The following is a 20,448-nucleotide window of genomic DNA, read 5'->3' as shown; positions in this document are numbered from 1 at the left end:
TACAAATTATACACATATGTATTCCTCGTGCGATTGATTACAGGCATTTATTTGTACAAGTCACTGTTCAAGTATGTGCAAATTTAAAATCAAATACATAATTTTAGAGCACTTCCATACTATCTATGTCGACTCCAATGTCGAGAAAATCGTCTGTATAATCTTGAACCTGTCTCTGTACTAGCGGTTGTTCGGAATGATCTGGATCGTCTGTTACAGGACTAGGTGGTGGATTTGACACCGTGCGATCGGAATCAACTGGCATTCTATCCATGCCTTCGCCGCGCCGCAATCTTGCTTCCTCCGCGATTTGTCTCGTCGAAAGTTCCGCTCTCGTTAATAAAGCAGGTAAATCTTTTTCGGATCCGTCTGTGATTTTGAGGCAAATTTTATATTGTTATATCTCCATTACATAGAAAATTTTACATTTAATTTGAAATGAATATTGTGATTTACCTTCAAAGCTTCTCATTAATTCCTGTGTTTTTTGTCGGCCTGTGTTAGCAGTCTCCTTTCTTTGTTCAGTGCTTTCTTTATGATCGTAATAAAATATTTCCCTTATCTTTTCTTGAGGAATATGCTTGTTGTTTTTTATTAACCAAAAGTATATACCGCCGGCAGTTCTTCTACGAGATCCGTTCATTATTAACATTCCACCATCTTCTTCTATCTCTTTCGTCTTTTGAAATAAATCGATAGCTTTCTCTTTACCGAGTATATCCACTACTCGTCCTGCAAAATATAAAACAAATGCTATAAAAGCCGATATTTTATTAATTTTTTAAAATTATTTTTTAATTAATTTTTATTATTTATTAATTTTAATTTATTTTTATTATTTATTAATTTATTATCGTATAAACTTTCAATTATAACTTAAAATCTACTTTGTTTTAATTATTCTATAAAACGTGAATTATTCTTACGTATGAGAAGCACTTTTTTTTCTTCAAGTTTAAGAGCTATATCAGTACCAATGTCATCGGCTGCTGAATCTGCAGATACAGATAAATCCTCTATTATTTTAACCGAACCTTTCTGATTATCCGAATCTGCCTGAAATGAGTTTCTTCTTTTTCCCAGTCTAATCCTTATGTCATGTCTGTCTGAATTTGTTCTTTTATTAGTTAATCTACGTCCAGTCTCTTTTTCTTCATCAGAACTATTGTTATTATGATGCTCTCTGTCGTTTCTTGAATATCGTAAAGTAAAATTGTAACTTTCAACGTTGCGTTCTTGATACAGTTTCTTTGTGACGCCGCATGAGGTTAGGTCCTCGGTCAAAGATTCTTCTTCGACCTGAGTACACCAGACTTTATATCGGTCATTTTTACTTGTCGAATCCTTAAATAAAGACTTATTCTTTTTCAATTTAAGCTTAGGTTTCTTTGCGTTAGCATGTGCGGAATCAGAGTCCGAATCACTTTCGGAATCCGCAGAATCGTCAGACTCATCGCTGTATCGCATTTTTGTACATGTTTCTGTGATAGGCATTTGTTTCATGTGTGGTCTTTGCAAAATTTTATAGTCTCCAAAGATCGGCTAGATATACGAAAAAAAAAATTGTCAATCATGAAAAATACATTTGATAACTTAAAAAACAAATATTATATGTAATAATGTTAATGATACATTCTACAAAGCATACATTATGTAAATGACGAAGCATGATTTATTTATATTAAACGTAAATGTTATTCGTCGCGATATGGAACAATACATTATTCTAATTGCTTTTTTTTAATAATTACATGTGGTTTAAACGTTCAATTAATGCTGTAGTTAATGTTGGGAACTTTCATAGTTATAAACAAATTAAAGTTGAAAATATTACCCTCCCATTGCATTTAATTTTACTTTATCCTCTTTTCATTCTTTTTATCATTACGATAGGTTACACAGTGCAACGCTCAGATACAATAAAATTATATGATAATCAAATGGAAAAATGTTTCAAAAATATTAAACGGTGAAACAGGATTAATTTTACATCAATATAAATGAAAAAACATAATTGTTCAACGTATACATGTACATGTTCGTATAGGTTAGACTTATGCGAAGTGAAAATTTGCGAGTGTCTCTAACCTCATCGTCGACGATCTCGCCATCCTCTAGCTCTAACGGTTCCGCTTCCATTCTCTCAGCTGAGAAATACTTGATTTCTTGCTTTATTCCTTTGCTTTAAAGAAAACAAATGACGTTTTACACACACGCACGAAGAAGCGCGCGCGTGTACCGATACACACCCACGTCGAAGCTGTTTTAAATTGCGACGAGGAAGAAAAAAAACTGAAGGAAGAAGCCTTTCCCGTATTTCTCGCCACGGAATATCGCCTGCTTTATCAGCGCATTACGTACGATTTCTCTACTTGATATCCGCAGTACGATGAAACATTTTCGTCCTTTTTTTTTTACTACCTGCTCTTGATAAATACAGAATTATTTCTATCCAATCCAAGAGTTTAAAGCCGTTCAGTAAAATTGCACATAATGCCGCCTGCACACGGAGCGCGATTTACGTCGCGAGCAACGCGCGTAGTCCGGTTGGTCGACAATTCTACTTCGACCAATCGATGTCATTGGCTTTAATTCGTAAGACATTTACCAATTATATTTAATTATTCTCGTCAAATTTTCATCCCGTTGGTCGCGTTTTTGCAGCTTCAGACTTAATTAAGCGTGCTGATTAGTTGAAAAATATTAAGGTTTTTAAATTGCTAAAAAATAGCTCTAGCCTACAGCCAATCGATGCCCTCGAAAAAATTTGTCGCGTGACGTAGGGACTTTCGGTAACTGTCGGTGTGATTTCGTGCAGTGTCTATCGCCGATATCGTAACCTTGTTTAATTAATGCGACTGTTAACGTGTTATGTGTTATTAATAATTCACCGGGTTCTTTTAAAACAATTTCCCGTTTAATTACGTTATTGTTTATTGCTTCGCGTGGCTTTAGTATTATCGATATCTAAGTTAGTGTCTTTTTCGTGCCGGTTTTATCGGTCTTTTGTCGTCGTCGCCGTCGCCGCCGTCGACGTCGCCGCCGCCGCCGCCGTCGACGTCGTCGTCGTCGTCGTCGCCGTCGCCGTCGTCGCCGTCGCCGGCAGCATCCTCATTATATCATCTTTGTCATCATTATTAGCACCAGCACCAGCATCAGCATCATCATCTGCATCATTCGCATTACCCTCGTCACTTTCACCGTCATTTTCATTGTGGAGTGTTATTTTAGCTCGAACGAAGACAAGAAAGTTAAATACCTAACGATGGGAAACGTTCACACTTGTGGTCCGAACGAAGCTCTCGTGGTGTCGGGTAAGTGTTTCGTTACTTTTCTATCCGAGCAAATATGCACAGGTGCATAAATTATGCATGACGAAGTTGATAAAAAGAAACAAATCTAACTAGTACAATGTAATTTCCAACTCAACAAGCACTGAAACTTGTTTAACTCTCTGCTAATTTTGTTGAATTTGAGTCATGTGATAATTGATTGATAATTACGCATACGCTTCAGAGGTTTTCACGCATGAAGTAAAATGTTAAATCAGAAACTTTTCGTGGCAGACAGTGATCGATTACGTATTTCTGATATTTTGTGTGCCATAGTTTCAATTTATTACAGTAAGAAAGAAATATTAGGTATTATTTGGTGCATCATTTTATGCTAACTGTTGTATGTAACGATAAAAATTATAAAATCTGTTAAAGTAACTCAGTTTTTGTTATTATATATGCTGCTTATATTAGACTACGTAATAAATAAAACTTAATAAATTTTACATTAAAAACAATTTTGATTTAAGTATTTTTTTAAGTATAATTTGATAGTTTATATAGTTTAGATATATTTTTAATTTTACACAAAAGTCAAAGATAATACTCTAGAAACATTATTTAATGAAAATTGCAATTTAATATTTTACGAAAGAATCGAGCACGAATAGTCTCTGTTTTCTCATGCATGCCTTTTGGAATGTCATATGCCTCGCGTTAATTTTGCGAACAAATAGACGAAAAAGAAAGCTATGACTCATCTTTTGCGTTGCGGCCTAAACGCCCTTTATATCGCTAGATAGTTCGCTTTAAAGCTAGAGGATATTATTTTATTTTTTTAATGACGCGAGTGATACAATCTTATCGTGCTCGCCATCACCGATCTATTTGCAAATTGTGTTGCTAACAACTTGTTTGCGCATCGTGCGACACGCAAAATAAAATGTTAGGCGAACAATTTCCACCGCAAACTAAGTTACATCACTAACGAGGACGATCGATACGACTGATCTCATTCCCGAGAATAAAGAATTCTCGAGCAATAACTACTAATAAACCACGTTTATTAACATTAATCGTCAAACGATATATTATCCTGGCCGCTCTATTCTCCTTTCGTTGTATCTCGGGATCTGATGTACCAATTATTATTACTCTATAATTATATTACTTTTCTCGACACTTTCTGACATCGTTTTTCGAAATAGAATATAAAAAAAATTGTATTTATTTGATACTTATGTTATACATTCAGAGGATTCGAGATCAAATCATTTTATAAATGTTTACGTATGCTGGCACACGTTCAGACACGTGTGCACACATTCTAAAACATTATCGACAAGTGGATTCATTATAACACATCAAAAGGGAAACTATATTTGCATATTGTCTATTGGGTGTGCGTTTGCTTTTTTTAACTTGGTGCCGTCAAAGGTTATTTATATAACTTCTATTAAAAAATCCATTTAAATGATTAGACCGAAAAGAACGGCGATAAAAATTTATACTTTGTTCCGAGTGACGTAAATGTCTTAATAAATTCTCTACGTAGCTTTTACGTACTAAAAAGAATTACTTTTCCCTTTCTTTAAAAAAAAAAAAAGAAAAAAAAATTAAATTTGAAAGAGAAACGAACAGAACCTTCGACGTAGAACAAATCGATTTCACTAAAACGTGACGTTTTATTTCTCTTCTTATACGTTAATTTATGTACATACGTTTGATTAATTACGCAAATTAAATCTAAAAATTAAATGATAATTATTCTGAGTATTTTACTCAACTTACAGATTCTGTCGAATTCTTTTTTTTTTATTTTTTTTTTTAATTTCGTTTTTATTTTGTGTAGCAAATGGGAAAAACTTAATCATGCATGGAGCCATCGCGTTAGTTAGCAAACTTGTCCTCTCGATATTGATGTGTTGCGTACATAATATATGTTAATGCTACTATATTAACGTACCCTGATTTCCTAATGACAAAACAGTGAATGTTATATCGCGCTGGCCCAGGTATCCTTGATCATGTCAGCAGCCTTTTCGCCGATCATATATATCCCGGCGTTAACGTGGCCAGTGGGCATTGAAGGCATGATCGACGCATCCACTACTCTAAGTCCGTTGATACCGTAGACCTTCAGCTGAGGATCAACAACCGCGTAAGCGTCCGTCCGCGGTCCCATTCTAACTGTTCCTACCTCGTGGTTCATCATAGACGGTAAATGCTTGATAGCGCAACGCCAATAATCGTCGGAGGCAAATTCGTACTGCCTACATCCCGGTATTTTTAAATCGTGCAATCGACTGCCGTAAGCCTGGAAGGCTCGGGTTTTTGATATATTAATGGCATGCTTTATACCTTCGAGGATGATCTCCACGTCGGCCGGGTGGCTGAAAAAGTTTGGATCCATTTTCGGCGGATCGAACGGATTGCTCGAGCGCAATGTGAGCCGGCCGATGCTCTTGGGATATTGACCGATCGGCCAGATCGACCAGGCGTCTTGTTCCTCGATCGGCTTATAGACCGCGTCGTACAGCTCGTCTGTAATTCTCAGGGCCTTTTTCAGGACCTTTCCGTTGTCTGAATGTATAGAGCCAGACGTGAAGAGAAGCTCAACGTCCGGTCGATCGTCAGGGGCATATTTTGTCTTTATAAAAGCAAGCGATTCGGCACCTCCCGGTATCGTGAACACGCCGTCTTTACGTAGGACGTACTGTAAGACTCCCGTTGGGTCGAGAAGTCGACTTTGCAACAGAGACACGCTCTGATTCACCGTGAAAACCAATCCTAAGAAACCGACGTGCTCATACATATTGTAACCGACCTTGGAATCTTGAATCACCGGGATGTTCAACTCTTCGAGGTGCTCTCTCGGCCCGATTCCCGACAGCATTAACAATTTCGCAGAGTCGATCGTACCGGCAGATAATATAACTTCTTTCGAGCAGGTTGCCTTCTTCCAAGCGTTATCTTCAACGTACTCGACGCCGTAAGCGCGCCTGTTCGCGTCGATCAGCACTTTAGTCACCCTAGCGCCGGTGACAATCTCCAAATTTGGCCTGTTAATAGGATCGAGATATGCCTTGGCAGCGCTGCAACGCGTTCCGCGATTCATGTTCGCCTGAATGTACGAAAAACCAATCTGATCTTTGCCATTATAGTCCACGATGTCATATCCTAACTCTCGCCCGGCGCTTAGAAATGCGGTCGCCAGCTCTGTGTGATACGGAACATGCTCCACGCACAAGTAGCCACTGTCACTGTGGTACGAAGAGTTTTTGATATCTGAGCATAAAAGAAAAAAAAATATATATATATTTCTTACTAGCTGCTTCTTTGTCGACTCAAGACTGATAACGCTTTATTAAAAAAAAAATTAAGTAAAGAAAAGGAGTAAAAAAAAAAAATGTACAAGTACCTGGTACGTTAAATCTTTCACTTTTCTTAAAGTACGGCAAAACGTCCGCGTAGGACCAGCCGGTGTTCCCCAAGCTAGCCCATTTATTGTAGTCGAATCTATTTCCACGTGTATGGATCATATAGTTCAAGACACTTGTGCCACCCAAAGCTCTACCACGCGGCCAGGAGCACTGACGATTAATCATCCCCAGGCAGGCGTTCTTTTGCGGCTCCACCGTGTAACCCCAGTTGAAATTTGTCAATTGAAAGAACCCGACCATTATCGGAATCTGATTCAACAGATTTGGCTGGTACCCCGCTTCCAATAATAAAACTCTCCATTTCTGGTTCTCCGATAGACGATTAGCTAGCACGGATCCAGCCGATCCAGCGCCTACGATGATAAAATCGTACTTTGTGTCCTGTGTATAGCCGTATTCTTTTTCGGACGAATAGCCATAATTTTTGTGCAGGAAACTATGAGCGTTGCCAATTACTACGGCAACGATGAATACCCATTGAATCGTCATATTACACGAGCCTCTGTAAAATAACATTATGTTATATTTTTATAAAGATTGACGGGATCGTCACGTTTCGAAGATAGTGTTAATTGTCATCTTTTACGACCACCTTACAATAGCTAGTGGCAACGAAATGTATAAATTAATTTTTAACTTATTGGCGCTCTTACTTACAATTTATTGTTAGCCTCGTCTTCTTCGAAGCGTTCTCTTTGATTCTCACTTAATTCGTGAGCCTTTGCTTGCTTTTATACTACTGCAAGATGCTTGGTTTGTCGCCTGCCTATAAAAACGTTTGGGAAGGTACAAAAGTCGAAAGAACCACGAATTTCATTCCTCCACTACGACGTGTTCGTGCTTATATCGCTGGTAATTCGTGACTCTTCTGCATAAAAAGGAAAATAACTGTAATCCCCGCTTCGTTATTTTATCAATTCAAATTCCGCGAATTTTATTTGTCCAAAACTGAAACTCGAGTATCTTCCAAAATATCCTGATAAACTGGATTGACGTAGGTTGCAAAAAAAAAAAAAGAAAAAAAGAAAAAAGCAAATACTAGGATTATTTCAAAAAACGCTGAAAAGTCAAAGGAAAAATACATGAACTGAAGATAAGAATTTTTTTTAATAGATAATTTTCGAATAAGTAGAATAAAAAAAAAAGTCACAAACAATAAAAAAAATATATAAATAGAAATTAGTATTTAATTAATTATTAAAGTGTTAAAATTTAATTAATTAAAATTTAAAATACAATTTGGACGATCTCATACGAAATTCTCTTTTTTTTTTGTTTATCCTAAACTGTATAACAAATAAAATTAATTGCTATAGTGTTGTGACGTTTGACTGAGATAACTCGAATATGTATTCAATACTTTTTTGTTTCTTCACGCGTTTAACTTTTTTGGCTATTTGCTAAAATTTGACTTGTAAATTCTTTTGGATAATTTAATCAATACGTACCATATATTGCCGACAGCGACAGGTCATCACAATGAAACCACTTTTTGCATGTAATCCTTTGTCATTCTTGTCACATGTGACACTTCGTATCAAGATATTAAGTTCTTCTTTAAAGACTGACAACTTCTCTGCCACTTTATCCAACTGTCCGCGACAAACCACTTTCTGTTTCAAGATACATCAGAGAAATGCACTTTCTCGTCTTTTTCACGTAATACTTACCGGACCTTAGCTATGTATTTCGGCCCAGAACCCGTTTTTAAATTGACTCTTATATGTGTGCTTTTCATAATGGTATGATATATTATTGCTTAATAAACTAATTTCTACCTTTAGTTCGTACAACGTTGAAAGAAAGTCTATTTCAATAGGCTTAGAAATATGCGAATGAGAGAGAGAGAGAGAGAAAAAAAAAAAAAAAAAATATTGCCAGTGCTTTTTTCACCGATTGTAATACTAGTGTAATGTACTATAATATAATGCAGATAATGATACAATGATTATAATGCGAAAATTTCTAATTTGATTTTTCATATAAATGCATAAAACACCTATGGTATTGTAAAACACGTAGATTTTAATAAATTTTTATAATTACTGCATCAAATTACAAATCAATTTAAAACTTGTGCATATATCGTATATCATCACGTTCATGGTATAATTGGAGAGTAAACACGTACGTACGTAGTGAAAGTAATGCGTATTCATATTTCAATAGCTATGGCTAGTGTGTAATGGCACGTTGATGGAAAACTTAACAACGCACAATTACCGCTCACGTTGCTTTTTGTCATTATTTTCAATAAAATTTGTTAAAAAATAATGCCGAAATAAGGTGCGAGTTTAAAAATAATTCTTCTCATATGCAATCGCCGTTTAACGTATCGCAACGGTACTTTTTTCACTCGCAGTTAGTAAAGATTGTGCATGAAAAACAAACCTAAAGAAGCGGAGTGAAAGTACTCAAAGAAACCAGTTTCTCCGCGTACTCTTCAGCATTTTTCTAATTATGACCGATCTTCCTTTATCATATCGGCTCCCTTTTCCGCTATCATAATCGTAGGCGCGTTAGTATTTCCTGAAACAATACTCGGCATGATTGACGCGTCGATTACCCGCAATCCTGCAACGCCGTGGACTCTTAATCTAGAATCGACGACAGCCTGGCGATCGTTGGCTGGGCCCATTTTACATGTGCCAACCGGGTGATACATCGTCGAAGTGAACTGACGCGCGTAACAGGCCCAATACTCGTCCGACGTGCCGTCAAACTGCGAGCATCCCGGTATCACATTCGGGTTGGGCCGTGCGTTTAATTTTCGCATAAGACGAGTTTGGCTCAGCTTCTCTATAATCCTCATGCTCTCCACCTGCGAAACCGAAGTAATCCTGTAAGACTTACGGTCTTAATATAAGTTTTATCGCGGAGATAAGCGATCGCGACTTTACTAGCTTTATTAGAAAATTTATATGCTCTATTAAATTAATTTTCTAATCTAATTAAAATTAATTAATTAAATTATTTATTAACGGTTAGAAATAAGTATTGCTTATTCATCAAAGACATTTTTATTTTATATTATTTTATATTATAGCTTACTAGAATTCGAAGGTCCTGAAGATCTTTGAAATAATTTGGAACAATTACGGGAGCCTCAGTCGGGTTATTTGATTTGAGCTTGATGAAACCTTTGCTGCGCGGCCTTAAAAGAATCGGCGTAATCCCAAAAGCATGAACGTTATCTGTAATATTTTTGTACAAGGCGAGAACGGTATTCGACTCTACTCCGTATATATTTGCCGACAGAGTTCCACTTTCGGAGAAAGGCGAAAATATCAACTGTATATCCGGATAATCAATTTCTTCAGCGTATCTGCAATATAATAATTATTTTAAACAAGCTGATTATTATCAGACATTTTATTTTATTTTATTTTAATACAGTTGACTGCAAGTAATTAAAATATTATTCTTCTCCCGAACAAAAGTTAAAACTAAATAAGTTGTTAGAATAAAAAAGCACATACTTAGTGTTGACAAAGGCTGTTCCGACATATATTGATGTGTAGAGTGGACCAGAATTCTTCAATATCATTTCTTGGATAGTTTTCAACGTTCTAAGCTCAGATAATTTTATTGTCAATTTATTTTGCCCGGTTCCATTGTACGGTGAATCGACGGTGTAAATTACTCCGCCTATCCCCACGTGATCTTGAAGATTCTGTCCGACTCCGGGTGCGTGATGCATCACAGATATATTCATCCTTTGAAGATGACGTCTCGGTCCTATACCCGACAGCATCAGCAGTTGCGGGGACTGTATCGTACCGGCAGAAAGTATCACTTCGCGCTTCGCGCCAACTGTGAAACGTTTCTCACCTTTGAGAAACGACACTCCGTGTGCCACCTTCGACGCACCGTCTGTAAAAAAAAATTATTACTAACGTCTCACTTTATCGCGACTGTATAGAAAAAGATAAACGAAAGAATTAATAAGACTTCCTGAACCTTCTTTAACGAGTATCTTCTCCACGAATGACTCCAAACTAATGTCGAGATTCTCCCTCTTCGAAGCGGGTCGGAGATAAGCTTTAGTCACGCTGCATCTAAGCCCGTTCCTCAAAGTGCCGTATGTAAATGTAAAGCCAGTTTGATTTGCGCCGTTGACATCGTGAACTTTATATCCCAGCTCTTCGCCGGAGCGGACTATGTAATTGGATATTGAAGGACTGTACTTGAAATATTCTATAGTCAAGTATCCGTTTTTCTGATGATAAGGCGAATCGGCGAGTTCCTCGATTTGAATGTCTTCGGATTTCTTGAAGTACGGCAGAACGCTTTCGTAATCCCATCCTGGATTACCGAGGCTCGCCCATAGATCGTAATCTTTTTTGTTACCACGAATGTACATCATCGCATTCAACACGCTGGAACCACCTAACACCTTTAAAACGAGTTAATTAATTTTCTTAATATCGCTAATATGATTTCGATTTAATTATAGAAAAACCAAAAAGACTTTTTTTTTTTTTTTTCTCTGTAGAACAAATTAATTCTTATACTTATTTCTAACAATGCAAATTAATTTAGTCTACGTTTAATTTCTTTCTTTCTTTTTTCTAATTATTGAACTTAAAGGAAAGTGGACAGAAAGGATACAAAAATTAAACTTAGCTTAAAGATACACTTTTGTTTATAAAGCATCTGAAATTAAAAATACCTTGCCACGTGGCCAGAGGCATTGATGACGATGCATCGCCAAGCAATAATTAGGCGACGGCTCCGTTTTGAAACTCCAGTCTAAATTCGATTTCTGTAGAGAGAAATAAACCGGGGGTACATCGGTTAAAGGTATTTCGCCGACGCCGGCTTCGAGCAAAAGCACGGTGCTATGCTTATCCTCGGACAATCTACTGGCCAATACAGCTCCCGCTGTTCCGCCGCCAATTATCACGTAATCGTATACGGCTAATAATTCTTCCGGTAGTACCGCTTGTAAACGGTTTTCCTCATTAAAAATGTCCAGATACGTATTAGCAACGAGGTATCCCAGCATTGTCAAAAGAAGCGTGGAAGGTAAAGACATTATCAGGATGCACAACACTGCAATCAGAAACACAGATTTGTCAAATAAGGCCTTTTTTGCGACCGGCACTTCATTGTACCTTGTTACCGTCGTTGCTCTAATTATTAATATATATATTATGTGCATACTAATATGCAAAATACATTTTTTAAAATGTATAATATAATAAATATCCATGTAACAAAATTCTATAATTAATCGCCGTAGATAATCGTACTCGTTGAACTAATCATCCGCATAAAAAAAAGTAATGCGCATACTTTTTCTACTTGTAAGTTGTTCTAATCTTATTATAATTGGATGCAGTTAACAAGTCGGTCGATGTAAATTATAATTTTGAAAGATAATTACGAAAAGAAAGAAAAAAAGATTCTATGCCATTGCTATATGCCTCATTTTCCTATCTCACTCGTCAGTTGTTGTATCTTAAAATAAGACCTCGCCCTCGAGATCTTTTGCTCAAAATATTATATAACCGAGATAGTTAGGAATTCTGTAAATGAGGCTTGATTATTTATTTTATAAATGGGCTCACTTATTAGAATAAGCATTGAATTTCAAAAGCAATATGTTGATATCATCGAATGTAGCTCTCAATTTATGTAAAATAATGCATGACATGTATCGATTACTTTAAATATTCCACTGTTTTACATTTCTTTCTCTAAAAGTTTACGCATTATATAAAATTTATTATACTCTAATAAGTATACAATACAATAATATTCATGATGACATTTCCATTCGTGGTATGCCTTTACACTAATATAATTCATAAAAAGTCTAACAAAATTTAATTGAGAAGTCATTCCCTCTACGTTAAGAAATCTCGATATTAATTATTTAGATTATTTTACTCACTTTGAATTTCTTAAATATAAATTGTTTTTCCGTTTCGCAGGAGGATGCTGCGGCTCGATGAGAAAGAGGACCATCGTCGGTGGATACGCGTTCACCTGGTGGTTCGTCACCGACGTTCAACGACTGTCGCTGGAGGTGATGACTTTGAATCCGGTGTGCGAGAGCGTCGAAACAGCTCAGGGAGTACCGCTGACGGTCACCGGGGTGGCACAGTGCAAAATCATGAAAGCCGACGAATTGCTGCATACCGCCAGCGAGCAGTTTCTTGGAAAAAGCGTCCACGAGATCAAGTCTACGATTCTGTCTACCTTGGAAGGCCATCTTCGAGCTATACTGGGTGCGTTTGTCACGATCACGCTTCTCAAACTGCACAGCTATTACATATCTTTCTACGTGAACTTGTTATAAAAAAATTAATCAAATTACTATTTTTCAGGAACTCTGTCCGTGGAGGAGGTTTACAAGGATCGAGATCAATTTGCAGCTCTCGTGCGAGAAGTCGCTGCGCCGGACGTCGGTCGCATGGGCATTGAGATACTCTCATTCACGATAAAAGATGTTTACGACGAGGTTCAATATTTAACATCCCTCGGCAAAGCTCAGACGGCCGCTGTTAAGAGAGATGCCGATGTGGGCGTCGCCGAAGCAAATCGAGACGCTGGTATCAGAGTAAGTCTCGGCTAATCTAGATCAACGATATACCGTGTACGAAAATGCGAAGCATCTGAAAAAAATAAGTATTGTGAAACAACATTCTTCATATAATTATCAGAGCAAAAGTATGTTCTGCAAGAAGCTCATATAAGCATTGAGTAATTTGAAATTTAAATTGTAAAAATTACTTTGTACCGGATCATCTTAAAGTAAAAAAAAGAAAGTATGTAGTTCTCAACTCGGTAACGCAATCTTACATTATTATATAAAATGTGTGTTTTTGCGCCACGATAGGAAGCGGAATGTGAAAAGTCAGCAATGGACATAAAATATAATACCGACACGAAGATAGAGGACAACGCAAGACTTTACCAGCTGCAAAAGGCTAATTTTGATCAAGAAGTGAACACAGCGGTGAGTCCGTTCTTCGTAATATTTCTCATACACGACCGCGTTCCGCGGAAAAAGGCGCTTTCTATCACGAGCAAGTATTTAATTTCAGAAAGCTGAGGCCCAGTTAGCTTACGAGCTTCAAGCAGCGAAAATAAAGCAGCGGATACGAAACGAAGAGATTCAGATAGAAGTTGTGGAGAGGCGCAAACAGATAGAAGTCGAGGAGCAAGAGGTCCGTCGAAAAGAACATGAACTCCAGAGCACAGTGCGATTGCCAGCTGAAGCCGAATACTATAAAATGGGTAGAATTGCCGAGGGAAAAAGGTGAAAACTTCGCAATAAAATTATCATAACAGAATTGCAAAGAAACCTTGTCCTAATTTTTTTCTGTTCTACTTGTTTATGTTAACGCAACGTTTAAATACCGTCGTTTACAGAACTCAGACAGTGAGCGCCGCGAAAGCTGAGGCTGAGAAGATTCGTTCGATCGGAGAAGCCGAGGCTCATGCTCTTGAGGCAATCGGTGTGTCGGAAGCAGAACGTATGCGGATGAAAGCAGCGATTTACAAAAAGTATGGCGACGCGGCGATTCTCAACATCACTTTAAATGCCTTGCCAAAGGTGAGAATTTAATTTTTTTGCAAAAAAAAACCTTTATTAATATTGTAATAATAACGATTTTTTTCCCCCCAGATTGCAGCCGAAGTCGCGGCACCTTTAGCAAGAACGGAAGAAATTGTGCTTCTTGGCGGAAGCGATGCGACCAGCGGAGAACTTACGCGTCTTGTTGGCCAAGTACCTCCGGCTGTACAGGCGCTGACTGGTGTCGATCTTTCTAAGGTAAATTCTAAAGTAAGAAATCTCTCTCTTTTTCTCAATTTCTCTCTCACTCATCTCTTAGGCCGATATTTATAGCCCGTTTTTATACTCAAGATTGTCTTAAGTACAGTCTTATTTGATTTTAGATTAATCATAAAAACGTATTAGCGCCTTAAGACATCACTTCAGATATTGAAACTAATATAAATACCGACGTTAGTCAACTTAAATTTGTAACGATGACAAAGTTTTTCTATCAAGGGTTCGAATTGAATTAGAGTCGAGTTGAATCCTCGATAAAAACGTATAATCGGTGTTGAATGGGCGATGATCATGTGTCTTAAAATGATTTTCATGTCGAGCGTTAGTTAACAATTGTGAACTGTCGCAATTTGCTAACGAAATTTTATCTTCTATGTAGGTATTGGGAAAGATACCGGGAGCAAAGTAATGCCGGCCAATAAATTCAAGAAAAATGATCAGACGAATAAACTTGGAAAAAACTTAAAGAATTTGAAGAAAACATAATCTGTACTGCCAAAGGTCTCCGCTAATTTGTCATCTATCGACGACATCGACTCTCCGCTTTTTCTTTTCCGAATTTCGCTCTACCTCAAGTTCAGGCGAAGTGACTCTGTGCATACAGGCACGCTTTCCTTTATCTCTTAATGTGCGAAAAGGTCCATTCAAGTTACTCGTTGTATTCACATATTTCTTATTTTAAACACGATGTGCGCGTCGACAATGTTGCATTTCGTTGGTGTAGTTACGATGAATTGTGATTTAGCGGACGGTAAATTAACGCAATCTTGAACATTAAAAATTGATCACTCGAGACATATACATATATTTACACACGAGAAAACTGCGACAATCCTATAAGATCGACATGTTTCGTCATTTTAATTATAAATATCGGTCGCTTTCCTAAATTTATGAAAAGACGCACTGCCCATGGCTGTGCCTAAGGTAGAAACGATTAAGAATATATAATGCAAATACGATTGCTTGCCACTGGAATGCATAAAGTGACAGTCACATTTGCACAGCGTGAAAGACGTGTTTTTTATTTATTAAAAGTGAGCAAAGTTTCTTGATAAACAATAAATGCTCGTTTCTGTAAATAATTGTCTATCAGGTAGCACATTTTATTATGTGGAATTTATTTGCTTTTGCATCAAATTAGAAGAACGATAAGACGAGAAAATGGAAAATTTAAGAAGAAAAAGTTATCGATATTGGAAAAATTATACGTAAAAATTATAATGCACAAAATTAATAACAAGCAGAAAATAAAAAACAAGCCTAATGAAATCACTGCCGGAACAAAAATCTATTTTGCTTCTTTATTTTCACAAGTGTGAAATATATTTTTTCTAAAATATTTTTCAACGAGTTATGACCAGTCTCTTGCTTTGATACGTATTAGAAGATATCTCGTCTTGTAATTCGCAATACACTGGAAAAAGGGACGATTACAGAGATGTGTATTTAACAAAAATCGTTAAAAAAAATTTCTATAAATATTTCTATAAATATTAATCTATCAATTTTTTTTATAAAAAAAATATATAATTTGTTTTTAATTCTACAATTTTTTTAAAAGCACCTTTCTTACTTTTGTCTTTATCTTATTTTACTGTTACTGAAAACATTAATTTTTTCAAGTGTAATAATCTTTCGTAATTTGTGCTATCACAACAGTTTATGCATTCTATCCGATTCATTAGGACGCAATGTACATTTCAACAGTCATTAATTAATCAACATCAAAATTCCAAGTTTAAATGTAATAGATAATATGATTAAGAGTGTTTCGATATATTATTGTGTTCAACATAATTAAGTAATTTGACAAAAGGAAAGATGGAGATAAATAGATGTTTAACGCGTGATTCAGGATCTGCGGAGCTCTCTTTCCGCTACCTGCGGTCGCTGTACATACTTAGAGTCACGTGAATAATAGTATGTGAATAATAGTCGTGAAATCTATTCTTTCTATCATCGTAAAACAAGAGAAAAAAAAAAAAAGAGAAAAAAGAAAACGTGCTATGAGCGTAATTTAAAGAGAATACTTGACCGTGTTACATCGACGCGCGATATACATACACACACATATACACACACGCATACACTCGGTTGACCACGCATCGGAATCCACAGCATTGAAACGAAAAAAGATATTTTCCAATAACCTGAACAAGTGCCAATTTGTACGATATCGACTCAGCGGTAGAGAAACCTGGATGATCTGATAAGTGCGATATTATTTTTTTACAGTAATGATTCATTAACAAATAATTATTATATGAGTGTAAATTACCACGTATATTCGCACATATCTTTGTTTTCCGTAGAGTTGTTTTATAGAAGCGACAATTTATTTGAGTTTGCCATTCTTGTATGCCAACTGTAGATTTTTAGTTTACTTGTGCATAGTTTTAATTCGCGAGCACTAAAAACATAATTACAAAGTACGTACATAGAAGTACGTACATAGAACACGCCAGTAAAATATATTAAAGTATATGTTATTCTAGAGTACTATCGATAGATTCGTTGCCTTTTATTTTACGCGGCTCATTATTTTAAGTAAATATGCACGTGCATTTAATGGCATTATTTTATCGTATTTAAGTAATAACCGCATTTTACAATTAAAAGTGTACGACATGCGAATGTACATGTAAATGATATTCCAAGTATTCAGTGTTATTGAGAAAGAAAGTGAATTATATAAGAAATCATTAGACGGAAGTGTCTTCCTGAAATATTTAACGCAATAGATCAGTACAAAATGACAGCCTCTTCGTTCCATTTCGCCTCGTCGAGAAATTAATAAATCTAATCGATAACGATGATGAAAAGATGAAATAATTGATAAGAAATATTCGAGTGAACCTAACTAATTCAAGTATATCATCCAGTAAAAAATTGTATTCAAAATAGAGACACTGTAGGACCTCGTAAGTTAGTTAAATCCGAAGTTTAATCGATATCGTTTCTGAAAAACGAATCAACTATCGCTAGATGCTAATCTATTTTTTAACGACTTAACGCAAAAGCCCGTATCTTCTTCCGATGAGTAGTCAATGCGAGAAAGCATATACAAACCGCATATACAGATTTAGATTTAGAATAGTTACGAATTTTCAACAAATCCGATGTAATCGGCTTATATTGTAATCGAAGATAATTATTGATCGTGCCATAATCAGATTCTTGCGAGGCGTCCGATATGTTTTTCCAAACGATAATACGAACTCTCATTTTCGTCAACGGGACACTCCGCGATGAAATATTTTTCATAAGCGATTAAGGCGGTTTTTAATGTTTGTGATCTAACATTTATTAATTCTTAGCATGTGCAGAATACTGTGCGGCAATAACTGCTGCTGCGATATCGCTGCAACGTTGGAACATTGCTGCGATGTTCCTACAATATTCTGCGCTTGCTAAATTAACAACTAACACGTACTAACTTTGTTTATGCATATTTTATCGACAAGAAGTGTACTCTTTTACTAATGCTCTCGCATCTTTTCATCTTCCTCTCCTCCGCAAAGGGAAAGTAACGTTCGACTAACGATTGTCAGGACGTTTCGCATTAACCGTGCCCTTCTTAAGCTAAGAGAAAGATCGTGTTCGTCGTTTGAACTAGTTAAACAAATTGCATTTGTGCAGCGCGAGCGATACGTAGAAGCGTATATAGTTTCTCTGTATTTCGTCGTATCCCAAAAAATACAGTATATTGTAGCAGCGCTACGGTAACATTCTAACGTTGCAGCAATATTCTGTATTTCCTGGAGCTGAACCATATTCGCAAAAGATACCGAAAGATCTGTCCAGATTTTTGTAAAATATTGTTCAAAATCGAGTCACGACGAATCTTGGAACGATGCAGTGTGTTCTGTATTATTATAGGCAGTTTTTTACATCTGCAACTAAGTGTACTCCATTTCAACGTACCGCTTATATGTATATGATTGTGCCCGACTCATTTTTGTATGCGTCCAAAACACAAAAGCGTTTTAATTTTTCCATACGATTTACATTATATAATATTATATTTTTAATTAGCTGACTTCATCCTTCGTAAATGGTAAAACGTGCATGTTTGTAACATACACTTTTCTCCTTTTTTTTCTTTTTACTTTCTTTTTTTTTTTTTACTATTTTTTCTCAAAAATTGTACAATTGTTTTAAAGTATATCGAAGAGAGCGCATTTTGTAAACTACCGTTCTTTTTGCTGACAAAAGCGATGCAGATTTTAGTCAATTATTGTAATAGAGTTGTATTTGTCACTTACGTAAGTGAGAAATGATAGCAACTTATCGTGGAAAGAACGTACAAGACAAGCCCGCGAGGTGCTTAATGCAAAATGCAAAATTTTTATCGGTAAACGTTTTCTTGCTCGTTTTTTCTTGCGTTAAAACAAGTTCTTACAAGTATTAGATTTATTTAAATTCTTTTGTAATATGTAATTATTTGCAATCAAGCAATTCAGAGTGCCGCAACCAATTGTTTGAGATGACTAAGAACTGCAATTTTTTTAATAATTATGAAATTATACATTTTTGTAATTGTTCTTTAAAATAATCGATATTTACATCAGATATTTATGTGCGTATACTGTTTTAATAAAATATAGCTATTATGAATATTCTACTTTATTTGTATTTTTAATTGTCTGTAAAGTTTTTTTTATATATTTTTTACAAAGTACAATACATTCAATTCAGTTATTGTAATCAACTTTAATCATAAAACAAAGGTGTTTAAATCGTAAAATATTAAAATTTGCAGTGTTCTAATTGTGTAATTTTTAACTAAATGTGTGTGAATTGATAAAATGTAGAAAGTTGCTTTAAAAAAAAAAAGAAAAAAAAAAGGACCGTGCTTCTTAGAAGTAGTGTAAAAATGAAATTAAAGAGAAAAGTTTGCGACTGCTGTTTCATCAATTATAACAAACTCTTTTTAATTGTAGAGTTTAATACTCATAATAAATTTTTTTTTGTTATATTCCGCAGACATTAAGCTCGACGTTAGGCTTTTCTATGGAAAAGTTTGCGCTGTAGTTGAGGATTCATCGCTTATAATATATAATTTAAGTAAGCCATCTTCGATATACATTTCACGCGATTAAGGATCTTTGCGAATAGACGTTTTGAAAATGATTATCAAAAGTTTGCATTTATAAGAAAGTAAAAATCTAACATAATATATATCTATACATAATTGTGCATTAAGATAAACGTTTTGCGCTTTCATACCTTTCCCTTTCCCCACAGACACGTTTTAAAATTCGTTTTTATCTCGAGTGATATCCAAAGATCCTTAACGCAGGATAATTGCAAAGCCGTCATATATGTGTGTTGTATTTCTTATCGCAAAAAAATATGTTTTCCCTCTCGTGCCTGCGATACGTCGCAAGCAGAAATGTTCCGATTTCGTTTAATTAATATATAATTAATAAGATTTCGCAGTTTTAAGAATCTCTGCACCGTGAACCGTATCGTATTATGCGCCGACGCGTGGTGTGCCATCGTTAATAATTCCCGGTATGCAAATTTTCGCGAGGGTTTGCAGCACATTTACGAATAAATGACCAAAAGTATAAGAATATACCTTTATCTCCAAAGAGGAAAATCCGCACGATTGCTAGGTAGAAATTCCAAATTATGCCAAGAAATGTCTAGAGAGAATGTGTCTAATCTTTTGTAAACGATGAACACACGATATAAAAACGTATATTTTGAAAGTTAATTATGTGCTAGAAGCGTCTCGAGGACAGCCTGCGTAGATAGAGGACAATATTATTATATATTATTATGTCATATTCTACTCTAACTGAAAGTAATGGCATACACGATGTGAAGTTACTGCATATTTTTAATAAATGGATTGCAAAATATATCGTCGCCCGGTCGTTAATAAATCTGCAATTATTAATACTATATATTT

At 35.8% G+C, this 20,448-nt stretch overlaps 4 protein-coding genes across 6 annotated transcripts; 1 reads left to right on the top strand and 3 right to left on the bottom strand.

Annotated features, from left to right (window-relative positions):
- Positions 1–21: 21 nt before the first annotated feature.
- Positions 22–2,495, bottom strand: Phax (phosphorylated adaptor for RNA export). The gene is made up of 4 exons (XM_070671648.1): positions 2,089–2,495; positions 927–1,542; positions 457–732; positions 22–369 (listed from the first exon to the last, which is right to left on the bottom strand). Exons 1-4 carry the CDS (start codon positions 2,137–2,139, stop codon positions 104–106), a joined length of 1,209 nt encoding a protein of 402 aa, XP_070527749.1. The 5' UTR covers positions 2,140–2,495; the 3' UTR covers positions 22–103.
- Positions 2,496–2,809: 314 nt separating this feature from the next.
- Positions 2,810–20,398, top strand: Flo2 (flotillin-2). 3 transcript variants are annotated; one of them, XM_070671622.1, is made up of 9 exons: positions 2,810–2,971; positions 3,232–3,314; positions 12,658–12,954; positions 13,054–13,286; positions 13,566–13,685; positions 13,774–13,988; positions 14,102–14,285; positions 14,358–14,516; positions 14,905–20,398. In XM_070671622.1, exons 2-9 carry the CDS (start codon positions 3,266–3,268, stop codon positions 14,932–14,934), a joined length of 1,287 nt encoding a protein of 428 aa, XP_070527723.1. In that variant the 5' UTR covers positions 2,810–2,971; positions 3,232–3,265; the 3' UTR covers positions 14,935–20,398. The 3 variants fall into 3 exon arrangements, with proteins under 3 accessions (XP_070527723.1, XP_070527720.1, XP_070527730.1); XM_070671619.1 differs by having other exon boundaries at positions 3,142–3,314; XM_070671629.1 differs by having other exon boundaries at positions 2,810–3,314; positions 14,358–14,504.
- LOC139111349 (glucose dehydrogenase [FAD, quinone]-like) lies at positions 4,483–7,498 on the bottom strand. The gene is made up of 3 exons (XM_070671605.1): positions 7,376–7,498; positions 6,697–7,220; positions 4,483–6,563 (listed from the first exon to the last, which is right to left on the bottom strand). Exons 2-3 carry the CDS (start codon positions 7,205–7,207, stop codon positions 5,272–5,274), a joined length of 1,803 nt encoding a protein of 600 aa, XP_070527706.1. The 5' UTR covers positions 7,208–7,220; positions 7,376–7,498; the 3' UTR covers positions 4,483–5,271.
- LOC139113231 (glucose dehydrogenase [FAD, quinone]) lies at positions 8,803–11,756 on the bottom strand. The gene is made up of 5 exons (XM_070674212.1): positions 11,391–11,756; positions 10,679–11,114; positions 10,198–10,591; positions 9,770–10,043; positions 8,803–9,539 (listed from the first exon to the last, which is right to left on the bottom strand). Exons 1-5 carry the CDS (start codon positions 11,754–11,756, stop codon positions 9,177–9,179), a joined length of 1,833 nt encoding a protein of 610 aa, XP_070530313.1. The 3' UTR covers positions 8,803–9,176.
- Positions 20,399–20,448: the final 50 nt, after the last annotated feature.

This window comes from Cardiocondyla obscurior, linkage group LG02 (genome assembly GCF_019399895.1).
Source record: "Cardiocondyla obscurior isolate alpha-2009 linkage group LG02, Cobs3.1, whole genome shotgun sequence".
Classification (NCBI taxonomy): Eukaryota; Metazoa; Arthropoda; class Insecta; order Hymenoptera; family Formicidae; genus Cardiocondyla; species Cardiocondyla obscurior.
This window is presented reverse-complemented; position numbering and strand designations above follow the sequence as displayed.

Coding starts and splice junctions, on each gene's coding strand:
- Phax (XM_070671648.1), bottom strand. CDS start 2,139: ATGGAAGCGGAACCGTTAGAGCTAGAGGATGGCGAGATCGTCGACGAT. Junction 1,543..2,088: donor GCGAGATCGTCGACGATGAG/GTTAGAGACACT, acceptor TCGTATATCTAG/CCGATCTTTGGAGACTATAA. Junction 733..926: donor AAAAAAAGTGCTTCTCATAC/GTAAGAATAATT, acceptor TATATTTTGCAG/GACGAGTAGTGGATATACTC.
- Flo2 (XM_070671622.1), top strand. CDS start 3,266: ATGGGAAACGTTCACACTTGTGGTCCGAACGAAGCTCTCGTGGTGTCG. Junction 3,315..12,657: donor CGAAGCTCTCGTGGTGTCGG/GTAAGTGTTTCG, acceptor TCCGTTTCGCAG/GAGGATGCTGCGGCTCGATG. Junction 14,286..14,357: donor CTTTAAATGCCTTGCCAAAG/GTGAGAATTTAA, acceptor TTTTCCCCCCAG/ATTGCAGCCGAAGTCGCGGC.
- LOC139113231 (XM_070674212.1), bottom strand. CDS start 11,756: ATGTCTTTACCTTCCACGCTTCTTTTGACAATGCTGGGATACCTCGTT. Junction 10,044..10,197: donor ACAGCCTTTGTCAACACTAA/GTATGTGCTTTT, acceptor ATTATATTGCAG/ATACGCTGAAGAAATTGATT. Junction 9,540..9,769: donor TTCAGGACCTTCGAATTCTA/GTAAGCTATAAT, acceptor TCGGTTTCGCAG/GTGGAGAGCATGAGGATTAT.
- LOC139111349 (XM_070671605.1), bottom strand. CDS start 7,207: ATGACGATTCAATGGGTATTCATCGTTGCCGTAGTAATTGGCAACGCT. Junction 6,564..6,696: donor TGAAAGATTTAACGTACCAG/GTACTTGTACAT, acceptor TTTTATGCTCAG/ATATCAAAAACTCTTCGTAC.